The sequence below is a fragment of the Berghia stephanieae genome, chromosome 6, assembly GCF_034508935.2.
Source record: "Berghia stephanieae isolate SIO BIC M18660-M18661 chromosome 6, UCSD_Bste_1.3, whole genome shotgun sequence".
Lineage (NCBI taxonomy): Eukaryota > Metazoa > Mollusca > Gastropoda > Nudibranchia > Aeolidiidae > Berghia > Berghia stephanieae.
In genome coordinates, this window is record NC_088365.1 from 39,061,308 (window position 1) to 39,083,075 (window position 21,768).

General features: G+C 38.3%; 1 protein-coding gene across 3 annotated transcripts in view; it reads right to left on the reverse strand.

Annotated features, from left to right (window-relative positions):
• The window catches only part of LOC144975007 (GRIP1-associated protein 1-like), a 210,945-nt gene that overhangs the window by 99,973 nt on the left and 89,204 nt on the right, over positions 1–21,768 (reverse strand). For all 3 annotated transcript variants that reach the window (XM_078918652.1, XM_078918654.1, XM_078918651.1), the window contains exons 14-16: positions 17,178–17,277; positions 16,722–16,799; positions 11,017–11,151 (exon numbers count right to left, since the gene is read on the reverse strand). In XM_078918652.1, coding sequence (XP_078774778.1) covers positions 11,017–11,151; positions 16,722–16,799; positions 17,178–17,277 — 313 coding nt within the window. The remainder of the gene's footprint in view (positions 1–11,016; positions 11,152–16,721; positions 16,800–17,177; positions 17,278–21,768) is intronic.

Here is a 21,768-nt window from a genome sequence, read left to right on the forward strand (position 1 = left end):
TCAGACAATACCCGGATCTTGTGTATCTTAGGGAGCATGTAAAAACATGGATTACCTAGGTCGCTGGGGTCGTGTTTAAGGACCTCTGCTCTACTAGGTAATTCTCCCTGCGATATCAAAGACTGGATTGTCTGGTGGACTCTGGTGTTGTTAGCAAGTGTTGGGTCCGAAGTCACTTTCTCATAAAATATCTGGTCACTCAATTGCCTGTGGCCCTCAGCTCTATAGAGCTCAGCGTCCCAAACAACTACGGCCCCTCCTTTATCAGCCGCTTTGATCACTATATCACGACGTGATCTAAGTGATCGTACGGCAGCCCATTCAAGACAGATAGAGGCACTACGACCCACACCTATCCAGAGGTCTAACTTCACCCGTCTTGAATGGGCTGCCGTACGATCACTTAGATCACGTCGTGATATAGTGATCAAAGCGGCTGATAAAGGAGGGGCCGTAGTTGTTTGGGACGCTGAGCTCTATAGAGCTGAGGGCCACAGGCAATTGAGTGACCAGATATTTTATGAGAAAGTGACTTCGGACCCAACACTTGCTAACAACACCAGAGTCCACCAGACAATCCAGTCTTTGATATCGCAGGGAGAATTACCTAGTAGAGCAGAGGTCCTTAAACACGACCCCAGCGACCTAGGTAATCCATGTTTTTACATGCTCCCTAAGATACACAAGATCCGGGTATTGTCTGACACTCCACCTGGAAGGCCGATTGTGTCGGCTATCTCGTGCCCCACTGAGAAGGTATCGCAGTTCCTCGATGCGGTATTTCAACGTATAGTTCCCACCCTGCCATCGTATATCAAGGACACTAACCATGCTCTTGGTGTCATTGACGAAATTCGATTCCAGGATGAACGTCCACGGCTAATTTTCACCATGGATGTGAAGGCACTGTACACATCCATACCGCATCCTGACGGACTGCGTGCCATCAGGCATTTCGTCGACCGCCATCCATTACCAGGGATTTCCAGCAACAGCATTGTGAGGCTCACCGAACTTGTGCTCACACTCAACACTTTTGAGTTCAATGATGTATTTTTCCATCAGATCTCAGGTGTTGCGATGGGCACCAAGATGGGTCCCTCATATGCTAACCTCTTCATGGGCTACCTTGAGGAAACCTTCTTCCATCAGTACAGTGGACCTGCCCCCGAGCTGTTCAAAAGGTACATTGACGACTGTTTCGGCATTACGTCATTGACCCACAGCCAGTTGAAAGGGTTCATCCTAGCGATGGACTCCTTCCACCCGTCCATAGAGTACACTTATGAGATTTCAACCTCTGAGGTGAACTTTTTGGACATCAAGGCTGTATTGACCAGCACGGGAGTACGGACCACTGTACACTACAAGGAAACGGACAGTCACAGCTACCTGCTCTATCGGTCATCCCATCCGGTGAAGTGCAAAGACTCCATCCCATTCAGTCAGATACTCCGCTTACGGAGACTCTGTCTGGAAGATGATGAATTTGCGCTTCAACGTGATCGCATGCTCGATTTTTTTAGAGCACGGGAATATCCCGAAAGGGTTTTGCTTAAGGCTGTCCGGAAAGCCAGCCTCGTGTCGAGAGAAGCAGCAATGAGGCCTCGCAATGCCAGGAAGCAGGAGACACAGCGTCCCATTTTAGTCCTCACGCATCACCCCCATGCCGATCAAGTGAGGAACATCCTATTGCAGAACTATGGGATCCTCCAGGCGGGCGAAGACACCCACAGAGTTTTCTCAGAACCCCCGTTGGTAGCATATCGACGGGATCGTAACCTGAGGGATCTCCTTGTCAGAAGCCGCCTGGAACCCATACCTAGGGATGGACCTAAAGCCAGATCGTGTATGCGACCCCGATGCAAGACTTGTGGGCACCTGTGGGAGTATGACAGAGTCAGCTTTCCAGACAAGATTTGGGACATCAGGCGGCCGTTTACTTGCACTGACCGTAATCTAGTCTATGCGATTACGTGCTCCCTGTGTGGGATTGCTTACGTTGGTGAGACCGGAAAGAGGCTGGGTGACAGATTCGTGCAGCACTTGCGTGACATATCGAACTGTGCAGACACAGCAGTGGCCAGACACTTCAATCTGCCAGACCACTGCGATGTACAGTGTGTGCGTGTGTGTGTGCTCAGTTTTTGCCATTCGGACACTTCCGCCCGTCGACGTAGGGAAACTCACCTGATCAAGTTGTTGGGAACGCTGACTCCAGCGGACTCAACACCAGGATTGACCACCACTAGATGTCAACGTCACCCATATTCATCACCACTGCTGCTCTCACTTCTGCCACTACAGCTACTGCTGCTGCTACTACTACTACTTCTACTACTTCTACTACTACTACTACTACTACTACTACTACTACTACTACTACTATTACTACTACTGCTACTACTACTACTACTACTACTACTGCTACTACTACTACTACTACTACTACTACTACTACTACCACTACTACTACTACTACTACTACTACTACTACTACTACTACTACCACTACTACTACTACGACTACTACTACTACTGTTCATACTACTAAAAGTACAACTCTACCTACCTACCTATCTATCTATCTATCTATCTATCTATCTATCTATCTATCTATCTATCTATCTATCTATCTATCTATCTATCTATCTATCTCTCTAGCTAGCTAGCTAGCAATCTATCTACTGATTATCCACCGATTCATAGTCATCTACCTTCCTAGCTCTCTCTCATTGTGTCCAATCATCCACTTTTTCATCCATTAATATACATATAGACCCAGCTATCACTCGGCTGTTTACTCGCCCTCTCTCACTCCCCTCCACCCTTTCTCTCTCTCCTCTCTCTCTCTCCTCTCTCTCTCTCTCTCTCTCTCTCTCTCTCTCTCTCTCTCTCTCTCTCTCTCTCCTCTCTCTCTCTTTCTTTCTTTCTTTCTTTCTTTGTCCCCCCCTCCTCTCTCTCCCCCCCCTCTCTCTCTCTCTGATTCCCCCTCTCTACCGTCCGCCTCAAACCAACCCCCCCCCCCCCCCCCGTCCCCCCCCCCCCCCACCCTTTTTTTTTTTTTTTTTTTTTTTTTTAATAATTTTTTTTTAATAATTTTTATTTTAAAAATTTTTTTCTTTTATTAATTTTCTCTCTCTCTCTCTCTCTCTCTCTCTCTCTCTCTCTCTCTCTCTCTCTCCTCTCTCTCTCTCTCTCTCTCTCTTCTCTCCCTCCTCTTTTCTGACCATCTACCTATCTATCTGCCTATCCATCTATCTATTTATTGGTGTATTCCACTTTACTATCGCATCGTTCCTTCGCGAAGATTCGACCTTCGCTCATCCAACAAACCCCCCCCCCCCCCACCTCCGCCGTGACCCTTTCACCTCGCCCCCTCCAAACCCCCCCCCCCCTACTGTTCCACTACAGCGTTCTACTACTACTACTACTACTACTACTACTACTACTACTACTACTACTACTACTACTACTACTACTACTACAACTACTACAACTACTACTACTACTTACTACTACTACTACTACTACTACTACTACTACTACTACTACTACCAATATGTCTTTTATCTTCCATTATAGTCTGGAAAGTTCTGTTCCCTGACGCTGACCTCTGCTTATCAATTAGATCACCCCCCTGGGGCACACTATCCTCTACCCACGCCACGCTAACATTTCATTCATACTGCAACCACCATTGAGTACAGACGACACAAGTTATTTTCCATTATATTTTATTTGTTTTCCACGTTTATTTGTGTATTGTTGTGCTGACGAAGGGTTTGTACCCGAAACGTCCATTGTCTGTTTTGTTCCCATACGAAGCCTTTCCATTTTCACTCTTTCGTTAGTGGTTGTAGTCGTAGTGGTGGTAGGCATGATGATGTGGTGGTGCTTGTAGTAGTAGTGGTGGTAGGGATGTTGTGGTGGTGGTTGTAGTAGTAGTGGTGGTAGGGATGGTGATGTGGTGGTTGTTGTTGTATTGGTAGTAGCGATAATGATGTGGTAGTGGTGGTAGTGGTAGTGGTGGTGGTAGGGATGATGATGTGGTGGTAGCTGTAGTAGTAGTGGTGGTGGTAAGGATGATGATGTGGTGGTAGTTGTGGTGGTAGTGATGATGTGGTAGTGGTTGTAGTAGTAGTGGTGGTAGGGATGATGATGTGGTGGTGCTTGTAGTAGTAGTGGTGGTAGGGATGATGTGGTGGTGGTTGTAGTAGTAGTGGTAGTAGGGATGATGATGTGGTGGTGGTTCTAGTAGTAGTGGTGGTAGGGATGATTATGTGGTGGTGGTTGTAGTAGTTGGGGTAGGGATGATGATGTGGTGGTGGTTGTAGTAGTTGTGGTAGGGATGAAGATGTAGTTGTGATTGTAGTAATGTGGTGGGGATGATGATGTGGTGGTGTTTGTATAGTAGGGGTGGTAGGGATGATGATGTTATGGTGGTTGTAGTAGCTGTGATAGGGATGATGATGTGGTGGTGTTTGTATAGTAGGGGTGGTAGGGATGATGATGTGGTGGTGGTTGTAGCAGTAGTGTTGCAGGGATCATGATGTGGTAGTGTGATGTGTTGGTGGTTGTTGTAGTAGTGGTGATAGGAATGATGATGTTTGTTTTGTTTTTGTTTTTAAGGGTTTTACGGGGCTTGCAACACATTTAGGTTATATCAGCGCCAGTAAAAAGGAAGAAAATGGGATAGTAAAAAGTTCTAGAATTACAATTAAAGCACCCAAGAGAACGTAAGACAAAGGGGAACTGGGAACAAATAGGGATCAGATGTAGAATCCAAGAGCATACCATCAATGTACTTAGTTTGAGATCACCAATAAGTCTCATCTGGACACAAGCACGGCCCCCACTAAGAGGAATACACTCAAATGACTACAGTATAAATTATAACAAATATAATAATACATAACAGAGAGATGATTTACAAGGAAAAAAATATCATCTCCCAAAACAATAACTATGCATCTGACTGTTTCCCTCTCAGCCAGGACCCCGACCAGGGCCAGGACAAAACCAAGCAATCTCATTCCAAGACAAAAAACAGAATGCAAGTTGGAAAACAGATATAGGGGGATAGAAGACACAATAAGTACCTCCCTGCCTACTATGGGAGGTAGGGAATGATGATGTGATGGTTGTTGTAAGGTGGTGGGAGGGATGATGATGTGGTAGTGGTTGTAGTACTGGTGGTGGTAGGAATGTTGATCTAGTGGTTGTGGTGAGTCTTTTTAATAGGCAGAATTGTGATCGTGATCAGCAGAGATAAACCAATATTTTGTTTGTTGTTTTTGTTTTTAAGGATTTTACAGCGCTTGCAACATATTTAAATTATATCAGTGCCAGTAAAAAGGAAGAAAATGGGATAGTAAAAAGTTCTAGAATTACAATTAAAGCATCCAAGAGAAAGTAAGACAAAGGGGAACTGGGAACAAATAGGGATCAGATGTAGATTCCAAGAGCATACCATCAATGTACTTAGTTTGAGATCACCTATGTTTCATCCGGGCACAAGCAGAAGATCCAACAAAGAGGAATACACTCAAATGTTTACATTATACATTCAAAATAACAAATATAATAATATATAAGAGAGATGATTTACAAGGAAAAAAATATCATCTCCCAAAACTAACAATACATTTGACTGTTTCCCTCTCAGCCAGGGCATCTGGCCAGGACCAGGACAAAACCAAGTAAGCTCATTCCAAGACAAAGACAGAAAGCAAGTTGGAAAACAGATATAGGGGGATAGAAGACACAGTAAGTACCTCCCTGCCCACTATGGGACGTCAGGAACCCCACCCAGCAACATTTTGTAGGAAATCCCCTTTAGGCGGAAGATTCTCAGCTCTGATACCTCACATCGTAAGCATACTTAACATCTTTGTAAACAAACCGTTTCACCAAAATGACTGTCTTGATTGATGATTAATTATAACACATCTTGTGACAGTCTAAGCCCTACCTTCCCTTACCCCATGTCTAGCATCATATCAACGTCACTGCAAGAGGAGAATGTGTCTGTACCTAACTCTGCCCCCTCCGGTAGGGTTTCAATGAGTTGCTAAGTCTGCTCTTTTTATCACTTAAGGTTTTTATGATAGACATGTATTAAGGTTGAAATAGTGAGGTGTCTCTCTGAGAGGATTGAGCATACTTATAAGCAGAGTCCTTTCAGTGAGGGTGCTTTAAAGGAGTATATACTGTGGGTCACAATTAAGTTGCCACTTGATAATGGTTTATTCCCAAAAAAAAAATGAGCGGCTCAAATTATCGAATAAAAGGTAGAAACCTTTGTAACAATGGGAAACACCTTAGAAATCGGAAAAACTATTGTGGATGAAACAGCCAAAGAAATAAACTGAGGGTCGAAAAAATGACCCTATAAATTTGATGACGAAATTTGAAAGCAAACAAATGTATAAGAAAAAGCCAAACCCGACTTGTTTTCTAACCTTTTAATTTAGTATCTTGTGTGAACACCAGCTGACTCTATGCATGCTTGTATCCGGTGTCACGTAGTGTATGTGAGTGCAGCAATTTGTTGTTGCATACTCTTCTCTCAGCGCTTGTCTCAGTTGCTAGATATTTCGAACTACAATTCCTCTATAGACAAGTCTCCCCAATTCGTCCCACATGTGCTCAATTGGAGATATGTCAGGTGACAAGGCAGGCCAATTTATAGTTTTGATGTGTACTCCTCGAATAAGTCCATCGTCAACCTCACCACATGAGGTCTTGTGTTGTCTGTACGGTCTCAGAATTATGTCAATGTAGACTAGTGCCGTTATTCTACTGTTGACAAAGACAAGTTCCATTCAATGGTTGGAGCTGATGCCTGCCTAAACCATGAAAAATTCCTCCTTCACATTGTTGAACTTCATTGATGCGAGTAAAGCACTCCCCCTCTCTCCGCCAGATCCATACTCTCCCATCAGCAAATGACAGTTTGAAAGGACTCTCGTCTGTGAACAACACTCTGTCCAATTGAAGCTGGTATCAACAATTGTGATTCATATCCCATGTCAGTCGGCTATTGGCATATTCTTCAGTCAGAAGAGTTCTGATATAGAGTCAACAGCACTTCAATCCACCATTATTCAGCCGACGTCAAACTATAGAGGAAGAAATGGTGAACTTATTCGTTGTCTCTCTCACATTTCCAAAGAGATCTTCCTCATGACGATGGATGGTAATAATAACACAATATATTTTATTCATCCAAATAAAATGGAAATTTGTTTACAGACATGGCATGCATGAAAATGTATAAATATAGAGTTAAGAATTTATGGCAACAATGTATATGTATATTAATTTTATGAAGTGAAATATCTTAGATCTCATGACCTCTTGTTTGAATTTATATGTATATGCATAAAAATGTATAAATATAGAATTAAGAATTAATGGCAACAATTCATATACACACACACACACACAAACACACACACACACACACACACACACACACATAAATATAAATTTTATGAAGTAAAATATATTATCCTTATGGTCTCTAATTTGAATTTATAGGTATATATTCTAAACAATAATAATAATAATAATAATAATAATAATAATAGATCTTTATTGTCCATAAATATGGCAATTTGTCATTTAGTTACACTTGTTATAATGTTAAACGATAACTAAGATTGAACAGATATTTCACTCCTACTTATTTTTCTCTCTCTCTCTCTCTCTCTCTCTCTCTCTCTCTCTCTCTCTCTCTCTCTTTCTTTCTTTCACACGTGCGATATACACAACATAAACATATTCATTTCGTTTTCAATTTGTTACAATAGTACTTAGATCACAGTTCACAGTGTCATATTTTGGTCTCAGAGCGATATTTCGATCGTACATCGCTAGCCAGCAGGGGATGTTTGTGTAACACCTGATTTATGAGGGTGAGTCAAAAAGTAATTTATACAAATGTCCTACTGAGTTCATTTCTTTTTCATGTGATGTCATATTTGGCTCAATTGAACTTACACATGTATTCTTCAAACAACGAGCTGAAAATATTAATTTATGACAGTTCAAAATGTCTGCCCCCCATGAAAGTGAGTCAGTGACAAGAAGTTGTCATTGAATTTTTTGTTTTCGAAGAAACCTCGAGTAACATTTTTAAACACCATAGGAAAGGATAAAACTCAGGTACTTTATAGTGTTTTTAGGTGGGTTGAACTTATATCTCGTCATTTAGAAGAAAATGAGACACAATCCAACACCTAACCTGAAACCCCCTCAACCTTGTCTTTATCTGACAAATCTTGTGATAGTCGTCGTCCATGCAGTGTCAATTCAATGAATCATATAAAGACAGAAGCATTGATCAGATCTGATAGAAGAACTTCTCTTGATGAGATAGCAGATACAAATAAACCTTGAAGCGACTGAAAGCAAGAATTCGTCGAGTTAGACCAGATTTGGTGATGGGAGAGAGTACTGTTTCTTCATGAAAATGTCCTTCCACACCCAAGTGTCAGGAAAAGGGACAACTCTGTCTCACCCTCTGTATTCACCAGACTTGACACTTTCAGGCTTCCATGTTTTTGGTCCACTGAAGGAATGTGAAGCAATGAGGTGAGGGGACATTGCTTTGAAAATGATGAAGAAGCCAAGACAGTTGAGAAAAATTGGCTGAAAGTTCAGTCAACTCAGTTTTAACAGGAGGGAATACATGGCCTTACAAAAAGATGGACTGTGGCTATCTAGAGAGGCGGAGATTATGTTGAGAAGTAGCATTCTACTTGGCTAATGCCACGCTTTAATTTGAGGTATGATGTATGGTATTGATTCAATTTGTTTTAAAGTAATAAGCAGAGTCCCATTACTTTTTGACTCACCCTCGTACTTGACCACTGGGGAAAATTAAACAAACCATTACGCGATAGGAATGCTGGCACAGGACTAGTCTGACATGATTTCAGTATGCGTGCATTGCATTAGAAGGGATGCAAATTTTGACCCACTTATATATAACTGCCCAAATGAATAGTTTGTTTCCACGTTCCAACTACTGTATTAAATTATCCTGTGTTTGTGCTATTTTTGTCATTACTTTTAAATTCTGGTAGGAAATAATCATCAATATAAATCCTGTTAATAAATGATTTCAAATGTCATGAGTGATGCAACTATCAATGGAAATAATTTTGATTTGAATGATTAGAGGTAATATTTATTTCCATAAGTCGTATTAAAAATGTTAACAGATAATAGTAAATAAAAGGAATATTATGTCATGGCTATGATTTGGCTGTGAAGTTAAAATATATACATCAATACTCAAATGTGTATTTGACAGATCTAAATTTGTTCCCTGAGTGACGGCTACTTTATAGATTCAATTTGGTTGTTTTAGTTTTTAAACATGAAAAAAGAGCAATGAGGAAAAATAAATATTACAGCTTCAAAATTAACATTATGGAACAAACGTGTTTATGGACATAAATCCCTCATCAGCAAAAATCAAATCATCATTAAATTTAGTGTCAAAGCACATCGAAATAGCAGTTTAATTTTGTTTGTCATTGTATTAGCATGTAATAAAAGAAGTGTAATCCGAACCATTCCTTAAAGGATTTTTGAATCAGTTACTCTCATTTTTGTCCAAAATATTACAATCTATATAACTTAATTCATTGTAAAGTTTTTTTTAAAAATTATTTCATTGACTGTACATATCACGTTCAAAACCTATAAGCACAGCAGGGACACTCGAGACTAAAGAGGAAATGGAGTCCCTTTTTGGACAAATTAAGATTATTTGCATCAGAATAAATATTTATTGTAATGGTTTTTATCAAAAATGTGTTTCAGAGATCTATTATTTCTTTTATATTCTCAATGTTACGGTGTTATTTCGTACTCTTTAAACACAGTCGTTCACTCTTGCCCAAACACTGTATCGCAAGTTGCTGTGTTGTGGCAGGCCAGAATTATGCACAGTTGTGGTTGTTATTGCATCATATCACTAGTTACAGCTTTTGAGCAGAATGTGTTCAGGGTAATTCCTCTTGATAGCTCTGTCTTATTTCCGGCTGCGTCTTTTGGGCTGCCAACCCTCCACCTGTGAACGGGATTGGTGGCATGCTCTATGCAAGTAACATGATATGCTGTAAACTGGCATAGCAAGACTCACATTTTTGAAAAAAAAGACCCTGTACAAAAGCCGTAATGAGAGTAGCTACGTAAAACGCTTGGTTTTATTTAAAATGACAATTTAAAAGTGACTGGCATCCTGACAATCAAGCAGACGATATAATCGCGGTTTTATTGGTATAAAAATCATCACGATTGCCCTTGGCTAACTTTGTAAATCCCATCCGCAAAGTTTTAATTTGCTCTCCTGTGAAATCAACGAAACCATCGTTAAGGCTTTTGCGCCACCCCTCGTTTTATTTTCATCAAAATAGCATGAGTCATTATTTCACATATAATTTTTTAAAACATATATCACAGAGTTGTGCCCCTTGCTGCAAGGAAATTAGATAGGATTTTGTGAAACTATTCAAGTGCCAAAGGGTTGATTGAAACAATTTCTGCATAACAGTGTTGTTCCAATTAAGCGATGCTTAAGTTATTCCTCAATAACACGTGCTAAGAGTAATATTGTGAAACATTCCCGATCACGGTTGTAAGCCTTGTGGTGTATACATTCATATTGCTACATTAATGGTTTCATTTGTTTTCTTTTTTTTTTAAATTTGACAGAGAGAATCCTCACCACAAGAATAGGAGGAATGAAGCTGCGAAGTTGGATGACATAAAAAACGAAAGACCTCAAGTCAATGGTCAATTTGATGAATTGGCTGATTTCAGTCAAATAACTGAGAACTTATAGGTCTATTATTCATGTATACAATTATGTGTTCAAAATGACAAATCTCCTTCTATTGTATCTAAAATAACACCTAGAACCACCTTCTTATTCTAAGTCTTTAAAATCTAATATGTAAGTTCAGGGATTTAAAAAATATCATTCCTTTGCAATACCTGAAGTTGAGCAGCCAAATCCTCCTTTTCCTTCCTAAGTAAATTTATAATTTCTTTATTTGAAGCAATCTCTGCATGAAATTTAACACTCTGTTCCTTCATTTGATGATTATTGACAACACTTGAAGCTGACACCTGAAATTCAATAATTGATATGATATTTTATTTTCCATTTTTCATAGATGTGGTATCACTGACTCAGCGGCATGGTGCCTTGTAACAAGTGGTCAGTAATAGAATTGGTCAATAAGAACTTTGGCTCCAGCACTGTGTCCTTACATTATCAAACTTTACTCAAGTGTGAATGAGTAAAAGGCTTTAGGCAGTTATATGTAATGTAGGACTCCAAAGAGGTAATTTGGACAGTGTGAAATGGAGATTTGGTTTGATACGATCTGCCGGGGGGAGTAAATGAAGCAGTTTGAAGTGCATTTAAGATAGTGAATTCGTGGAAAAGAGCTGTTTAAGGTGACACACAGTATTACATGTATAGCATGAGTTCAATAGACAAAACATACAACATAATATAAGGTTAATGCTTCATTTTTATTTAAAAGCCTTTGACAGAACTGGTGTATTGTCATGGTTATGCTCATAATATCATATTTGTCTCATAATTAATTTGAACACCTTACGTCCTAAATCAAATATATTTTGGTTTGGGAAATGAAAAAAAAAAAAAAAATTTAAAGAATGACATCGTTTTTGTTTTTAGAAGTTTAACTAGGTACTACAAAAGACATCATTTTCGTGTAAGAAGAAAAAAACTTCTATTATTTTTTAAAAGTGAGTCATTCAACTATTGATACTTTGAATCAAATGGCGTAAATAGCTAAATTTGGTATCAATTGAAAGGGGAACATTTTCAGTTTTGTTCCTATACCATTACAATAAAATGCAAAATGCTGTTAAAAACTTTACAGCAGCAAGAAAACCTGTAGTTTTATTTGTAAATAATTTAAACCCATGTCTGAGAGACAAACATCACTCTATTTGTATCAATTTTTTAAACATTATCTGCTTTTTAAAAAGCCCACCAATCTTTGTTTTCAGCTTTGAATGTGATCTCTAAATTTTGACATCTGATAGACCATGGAACAGTACACTATTTGTTATGAGACTTGGGTCTCAAATGCGTTTACTAAACAGAAAGAAGTTCATGAAAGCCAGCCACATTAATATTCCATAAAATACCATCGTATATAAAAGGCTTTTAAGGCACAGCGTCTAAACTGCACTATAAATCTGACCGTTTAGTTTCCAGCTGTTCCGAGCGCCGATGTAACCTCACCCGACAGGTAACCGGGGTCAACAGCGGTCAGCCGATATCAATTCCCAGAACGTAGATTTGACGTGCGTTGGGTGATACCAATGGATGATTTCCGTACCAATTAACCTCACGATCTTCGTGACGATGCAATTCCACCCAAAATGCAAAGAATTCTCGCAGACCTCCTCTTTCCATCGGTCCAATTTTTATTTCAATATCTCCAGTACTTATTCCACAAGCCGTGATTCAAATTCACCTATTTTTCTATAACATTTAAATAAAATGACTTGTAATTACCTCAGGATTATAAAAAAACGTTGCTATAAATTTCAAATTTTTTTGGTGTGATTCACAAGGCACAAGTTTTACTACGAAATGAGGTAAGTTTCATTTACTCCTCAGTTTTCATTATTTTTTCGCGGTAGGTCAGGTAATCATGATATTAACTTCTTTAGCCTTGTTCTTGAAACGTAATATTTCGCTGCGGTTTTATTCCTAATTTGTTTTTTTGTTTGTTTTTTTTTCAATGATGAGTTAATTTGATTTTCAAATTGCATAAATTGAATTATCTTGCTAATGTTTAATTTTAAATGACATTGTGTGTTGGGCCTCAACTTAGCTCAACTGCTTGTTAGAATTTTCCTGCTCCCCCTTTCTTTCACCAAATTGGGTGAAGTATTTGGTTTTTCTTTTTCCAAATTTTATGTACGCTATTATGTATGCATGGATATGAGAAGTAATACAGAGTGTTTTAAAACTCATTTTATTCATTAATTCACTATAGCATTGATTACATCGCTCAGTCAATTTTGAATTTTCTCTTACAGCATGGAGCACACAATTGCAAGTCATAACCAAGCAGTGAATTCATTATGTAGGACATGTGGTATGATTTGTTTAACACAGAAATAGAAACGTGCCCGCAAGAAACCATTTAAATGTTCAAATTATTCTAATGACATTCTTTTAGTCTATGGGACTGACACGGCATTGGACAAGCAAGGAACACACTCATAATTTATGTGTAAAAAGTACACGTTATAAAGCATATTGATCACATGACTCATTAGCTTCTTTGTATTTTCTCATTGCCAAGACGCTAATAATAAATAAATCAACCTTGAAACGGGTTGCACTTGCATGTTTGATATCGACAGAGTAGAATATAACAACAAACTACGAAACGCAGGAGAGACTTTCAAATCTCATGCACGAGCCACTCACCCTCAGGGATGGTCCTATTGCTTCTGAATTGGACAGAATACCGCATTACACAACAGGCTTACCACAGCAAGTCATTCATTGGCAACCACTGCCACAAATACTTACAAGAAAAAGTCAACACGCAACTCACACTTACAATTATCCAACAAACAAAGAACTGCACCCACGACCCACTCATCATTGACGACGCTTGCAGTATTGGATTAATTTTCGACAATATAAACAAGGCCTATAGTCATGTGCACAACTTTATTTCACACACAAAATCGATCAAAGCAGACACAATCCAATATATTCAAAGTGCAATAAAACATTACACAGATACATACAGAAAATATTTTCCAAACAAAATAATCCCAAAACAACACTTCCTTGAGTACTACTGCATACCACACATCACTCAATATAAGCTTGGACTTAGACTTCTTGGAGAACAAGGCACAGAGACCTGTCACCAAACAGCAAAATTGGAAAAAAGAGCATCCGGCATTATCAATGATATGGATAAAATGCGATTTGTCATCAACGCAATGCAGATAAAGACCAGCCCCAAACTACACTGACGAGTTTGAATGCTCGTAGCGGATACATTTTTGTTGAGGAAAAATAAGTTTTTTGTGAGGAGAAGTATTTATATCTTGTCTTTATAATACATAAAATTCAGACAAATCCATAGCAACGTTTTTTTTTTCTCGAATTTTTGAAATGTTGCACCTACTATATTTTTTGTGTAATTTGTTACCGTTCTTTGATAACTTATATTGAGAAATCTAGTAATACTATGAAAAAATAAAAGACACACAGTAAAAGTAGAAAATATAAACTTTTATACCAAGTAGTGATATTCCAACTCATTCAATGTGGGTGTCTAACATACAATAAAACAAAACATTGTTAAATTGAGCGAAACTGCAATCCCCGTTAGGTAAATTCCTCTCGGTGATTGACCGCTCACCGTGACCGGGTCAGCAGGTGTCAGGAACGGGATACCGTCTCAACTAAACTGTTGTCGTTGTGTACGCTGTGAAGGCCATTTTAAATGGTTTATAACAATAAAACCCATAATCAATATAATTATTTCGATTGATATTTCAAGTCAGTATGGGAATGTGTTTTAATGTAAAAAGTTTTAACTCTCTCGTGTTCAGATTATTTTTGGGGAAGTAGATAATGAGTTCCCTATATGGCCATGTCAATCATGTACACATCCTTTGATGATATAAGCCTAACCTAACCTTTGATGTCTGCAGTCGCATTTTCGTTTTCTATGGTCACTCATGGCTAAACTCCGCCCAGAAGCGATTTCATAGGTCGGTCCATCACAAATTTCAAACTTTTGTTCTCATGAGTTCTTAAGTTTTTTGATCAACGATTGGCTATTGAGAATCTTGACCCTTCAACGATTAGTCACTCTGACAGCTCACGTGTCAACAGCTGTCTACAATGCATTGAGTCATCGGTGAAGCACTGGAAGACAGGTCATCGGATAGTTGCGTCATAATCACCACGGCGTTGAATATATTATCCAGACACAGTTGATAGGTAAAAAAGCCAAATTATGTTCTAGTTACATTTGAAACAAACAAAGTATATCACTGATCTCGTCTCATTGAGATATAAATAATGATATAAAAATCAAGAAAATCGGCCGATAAATAAAAAAGTTGCTAAAAAAAAAGCTAAAATAAACAAAAGCAATTTTTAAAATCAAATTTATGGTACGTTGGTTTTCAACCGATTTTTCTGAAATAAGGACCAATGTTCTTCTTTTTTTCAAGCTGATTTCAGCAATGTGACTTTCAAATTCCTCAGAATTGTATTTTTTACTTTTAGATTTTAGCTTTTAGGCCTACTCCAAAAGGTGTTATATATTCCTTGCATAACAATAGCATAATACATTGACGGTGAGAAGCGTCTTCGTTTTGGCCAGTCAGCTAGATAGCCTGTGATTGGTCGAAGACTTTGAGACGCTTGATTCACAATTCTACACGAATGGACGGTGGTGGTAGATCAAAGAGGTGTAACAAATTTATTTACCAACTATTTTTCTTAGTGCTAAAATTACAAAGTAATAATTTCACATCAGAATAAATAACTCTGAAGTTCCTATCTCTTTATTACAATAAAATTGATACCACGAATGACAAAATCGCCCCACAAATAAGGGAGTTATAAATTATTCATAATATTTTTTAAAGTTTACAAAAAATGTTATCAAAGTCATTTTTCATCACCAACGTCGTAATTATTTTCTGATTTTTACCAAAGTGCAATGACAATGATTTTCACCTGCAAATAAAATAGGATCCAAATCGCAATTTCTACAACATATTTTATTTTTTGTCGGCAAATTTATAAAATTCAAAGCTGAAAACATCCTGCGACAGTAACAGGCTTGTCATTTCCTTCACAACGAATGGATTTTACTTACTGAAGCCAGTCTTGACTACCCCGCCCATGAATATTATGCCGTTGTCGGTATTTGTCGGGTTGAATCTTAAAGAGTTAATGTAAAAACCCATTTAATTTTCCTGTTTTTCATTAACTCATAATTCTTTGAGATAATTCTCCAGTAGTGGTTTTCGTTGATTTTATTAATTTATCCAAATGTTTTATTACAAATATTATCTGTTTCTTCACGTCTATTTATTGCCAAACAAAACGGAGGTAATTGAAATTAGACAACAGCTAATCTCATTGCGGCCATGTTGTTGTTATGCTAAACTGAACTCACTTGTCTGAATCAAACTGATTTGAACAGTCACCATTCCTTAGTTACAGATTTTGTAGATTTGGTGTTGTAGTTCAGGATTTGTTAATAAATTTGAAAATAATTGTTTTGGAATACTTCTCTACTGGTGGTTGATGAAAAGCCAAAAAACACATTTCTTTTTAAAAATGTATTAGAAAATGGAAGAGAAGCATTGCCATTATGGGGGAAATAGTATTTGCAATGGTTATAATTTGGAGATTTGGATTTTAATTTTTTTTAAACAGATGTTGAAGTGTACAAAGCAAACTTATTTGAACCAAATCAATTCAATGCTATTGATCATATTATCATGATGAAAGTATTGCTAAAACACTGAAAAATGGTATATATTGCAGTTATCCTCATTCAAAAAAAAAAAAAAAACACAAATAAAAAACAACAAGAAACATTCATTTAGGGCCCATCTTCTAGTACAGACTCTTCTAATAATTACCTCACCTGTTGCTGTAATTCTGTAATTTTAAATTCCAGATCAGCTGTCTGTGACTTAGATGATGAATCTTGTTCTGTAAGGTCCTATGTGACAAGGGATGATTTGAGTTGAATGCCATAAACTGAGTTTTTGTTATATAAGTATGACAAGTAAATGTTACACTTATGCTGGGGTGCACCATACTATAAGTCTTTTATTTAACAGCAACAATTTTTCCCTTTGAAAATGGTATTCTATTTCAAAAAGTAAATTCAGTATTAGTAATATTGTTTAAAGTTTAGGCCATTAAGTGCACTATTTCGTGCTCTAAGTATTTTCCTCAGAGTCAAGATAAAAAATTATATCAGCTGGGATCATAACTCTACTGCATGAAAAGATGTTGACAATAATTTAATATTTAAGAGATTTCTAAAGAACATCATGGAATGTATAAGATGATTAAGCAATACTCTAGAAAATACCTGTCTAGTTCTCTCCAATTCTGTTTGTAATTTGGAAATGAGGTCCTTGTAATATTTCTGATCTCTCTCTTTAGATGCTTGCTGCTGTTCAAGTTTAGCACTGAGGAAATATGAAGATGAGTAAAGAGAATTTCTTCACAATGTGGGGGCAGATCTTTTATTCCTAATCTACATGTTTGTACTGCATTTAAAAATCTGTACAGATTACCAATCTGTTTTTACACTAACTCCATAGTCACATCAAACATTCTCATTGTTGGCACCTAAAAAATGGGCGGTCACACATATATGTCAAACTAGTCTCAACATATTTATTCATAATTATATCAAATCCTTTTGTAATCCATCTGAAAGTTCAGGTTCTGTTGTCATTCAAAATCAAAGGAATTGGGGTTTTTTTGGAAGCAACCCCTACTCAGTTTACAGTGACTTGAGATGCGCACTGCAAGTAAGACTCATGGCAAGCAAACAAACAATAAAGCCATAACACATCGTCAAGGCCTGGGATGCTTACCATTGGTCAAATCCTATGTATATATATATATATATATATATATATATATATATATATATATATATATATATATATATATATATATATATATATATATATATATATATATATATATATATATATGTATATATGTATATATATATATATATGTATATATGTATATATATATATATATATATGTATATATGTACGAGGGCTCTTTCAGAAATAACCGAAAAATTCCCATTGCTCAGCAACCAGTGGAGATTTTTTAATTCTGTAAACGACATGATATTCCTTATTTCCTTACGGATATTCCCAGAAATTATGACATGATATTCCTTATTTCCTTACGGATATTCCCAGAAATTATGAAGTGCATCATTTTGCACAATGAATTTCTAGACGATTTTAAAGATGGCGGCCCACCTTGAAACTTGGTCAAAGGAGGAAATCAGAGCTGTCATACGTTTTTTGAACGCCAAAAGTCTGAATCCTACCGAAATTCATAAAGAACTTCAGAGTGTATATGGTGAGCATGTTATAAGCCGTACACAAGTCTATCACTGGTGTAATTTGTTTGAAGCCGGCCATTCCGACTTGACAGACAGGGAAGGGAGAGGGCGTTCGATAACTGCGACGTCAGAAGACAATGTGAAGCGAGTTGATGAGCTTATTCGTCAAGACAGGAGGTTGAAACTTCATGAAATCGCAAGCAGTCTTGAAATTTCGGAAACTTCTGCCCATAAAATTGTATTTGATGAACTTGGCTACAGAAAAGTCAGCGCAAGATGGGTTCCTAAGCAATTGACAGACAATCATAAAGAACAAAGATTGGACATCTGCAGGGAACTTTTGAGAAGAAGCAAGAGCTCACGCAGGGTTCACGGGCATACTGCCAACACCGGCGGAGACTTTCTAGGGTACGATGTGACTTTTCTTGACAACATAATCACCGGTGATGAGACTTGGTTGCACCATTGCACCCCAGAAACAAAGCAAGATTCGATGACATGGAAACATCCATCCTCACCTGTCGCGAAGAAATTCAAAGTCATGCGGTCAGCAAAGAAAATAATGGGAACTGTTTTCTGGGACAGTCGTGGTGTTATTCTGTTCGAAACCTTACAACCTGGAGAATGCTGCAAGGTACTACCAAACTCTTGACAAGCTTAGGGAGGCCATTCGCAGAAAGCGCCCAGGGCAGTTGACCAACGGGGTCATTTTGCAACACGACAACGCTACACCCCACACAGCACAAGTGACGCAAGGTTGGCTAGAGAAATATGGATGGGAGATTTTGCCACACCCACCACACAGTCCAGACCTCGCACCATCTGATTATCACCTCTTTGGGCCACTGAAACGTGAGCTAGCAGGAAAGCGCTTTGATGTCGATGAAGAGCTTGTTGACCATGTGCGAAAATGGCTACAAAACCTTGACGGAAATTTCTTCCGAGAGGGTATCTATTCCATGGTGCGGCGTTGGCAGAAGTGTGTCGACAGACTTGGCTGTTACGTAGAGAAATGAAGGACGAGTCAAGGTATGAACACGTGCAAGAATTTTGTTGATAGCATAAAAAACGCATTTTTCGGTTAATTATGAAAGAGCCCTCGTATATATTATATATATATATATGTCTGTCTGTCTGTCTGTCTGTCTGTCTGTCTGTCTGTCTGTCTGTCTGTCTGTCTGTCTGTCTGTCTGTCTGTCTGTCTGTCTGTCTGTCTGTCTGTCTGTCTGTCTGTCTGTCTGTCTGTCTGGATGCATGCATGCATGCATGCATGCATGTATGTATGTATGTATGTATGTATGTATGTATGTATGTATGTATGTATGTATGTATGTATGTATGTATGTATGTATGTATGTATGTATGTATGTATGTAGGCAGGTAGGTATGTACGAAGGTGAATCAAAAAGGACAAATCTCCTAATGAGTTCATTCCTTTTTCTTGTGACGTCATATTTGGCTCAATTGAACTTACACATGTAGTTTTTAAATTAAAAGTTGAAAATATTAGATTAATTCTGTCAAATTTTGAAAAAGTTGTGGCATTTCAAAATGGCTGCCCCTACGAATGTCCGTCAGCAAGAGGAAGTTGTCATTACTAGTGGTGATGATGTGGAGGTGGTTGAAGTACAGTCGACTCCACTTAATCGCACACCCTTGGGAGTTCAGGTTAGTGTGTCGATTAAGCGGAGAAGATAAACTGGCACCTAAGCACCAGCTTTCGTGTACCATTCATGTATGTCCTTCCCCTCCGAGATTATTACGGGCTTGGGACCGTCATATTCAAGGCATTAGACTGATTAGAAGAGGCGTTTTTTGTTTTGGTTTTTGGTTTCTATTTTAATTATTTTTTAAATTTTTTTTGGGAGGGGGGGGGGGGTGTTTGGGGGACTTTTTTCTTTAAAATTTCTCTTTTTATTCATGTTTCATCGATAACAAAGTGTGACATTATTGTTTGTAAGAATGGTAATCGTGAAGCGTTGATTGTAGTAAAGCCATGTCTCGTCTGAATTTCAAAGGTCATTAGAGTTGTACTGCTGAAGAAGTTGTTTCAAAACTTCATTACACCATTGGCTGGCAGAAGAAACATCAGCTTAGTGTTTTTCGTCATGTTCGTTTTCAAGCCCGACATTCTGTCGACCTTTCCAACTCGAGAGCCAGCTTTCTAATGGAGAGAAAGACTTGCCTTAAGTTTATGCCAGTTCAGTCGCCTATTGAGTGGACACGGACCGTATAGATCAATCAAAAGATGAGACGCGAGTCCTCCCTATAATCCTTTCTTATTGTTCACGGCCCAGTAAAGGAAAGCAATACATAGGTAGAGAATTGCAATTGAGTGGTCAGACAATGTAAACAAACACACAGCAATGGCTGGACTGCGATCACATTTCACACCTTGTGATGCAGACAGCGGGTTCTGAGTCAATTGGCCTGTCGTGTCAGGTAATCCTTTGATGTCAGTTAACAAGTATTGCACGCCTCACCTAGTCGGGGTCAGAGGGACAGTGGAATTGCGTTGACGGGAAAGCTTTTTTCACGCGTGATACGATATTAACATGCCGAACTTGTTCAATGTGAAATGGATTATCATTACCTTTTTCAAATAAATTTTAAAATATTTTTCTCAAACCAAGATGGAATCAAGATCTAGCGATTAAGCGGAGAAGGTGTGCGATTAAGTGGAGCGATTTATATAGAGAAAAAAAATCTGTTTTACGGGAATGTGTGATTAACCGATGTGCGATTAAGCGGAGTGAACTGTAGTAGTAGTGGTAGTGATGCTGTGGTGGTTGCGTTGACGGGAAAGCTTTTTTCATGCGTGATACGATATTAACATGCCGAACTTTTCAATGTGAAATGGATTATCATTACCTTTTTCAAATAAATTTAAAAATATTTTTCTCAAATCAAGATGGAATCAAGATCTAGCGTTTAAGCGGAGAAGGTGTGCGATTAAGTGGAGCGATTTATATAGAAAAAAAATCTGTTTTTCGGGAATGTGTGATTAACCGTTGTGCGATTAAGCGGAGTGAACTTTAGTAGTAGTGGTAGTGATGCTGTGGTGGTGGTGGTGGTTGAAGTAGTAGTGGTAATGATGATGATGTGGTGGTGGTGGTGGTTGTAGTAGTAGTGATAGTGATGATGATGTGGTGGTGGTGGTTGTAGTTGTAGTAGTAGTGGTAATGATGATGTGGTGGTGGTGGTTGTAGTAGTAGTGGTAGTTAAGATAATTTGGTGGTGGTGGTTGTAGTAGTAGTGGTAGTAATGATGATGTGGTGGTGGTGGTTGTCGTAGTGGTGGTAATGCTGATGTAGTGGTTGTAATAGTAGTGGTCGTGATGATGATATGGAGGTAGTAGTCGCCCATAACCCGGATTTTTTTTGCTCCAGACCAGAGTTTTTTCATGTGAAACCGGAGTTTTGGCATCACTGCATTCGCTTTCGGATCGGGAGATCCTCACTCTGTGCATAGTAGTTGTAGTGATGATGATGTGGTGGTATGGTTGCAGTAGTAGTGGTAGTAATGACGATGTGGTTGTGGTAGTTGCAGTAGTAGTGGTGGCAGTGATGATGATGTGCTGGTG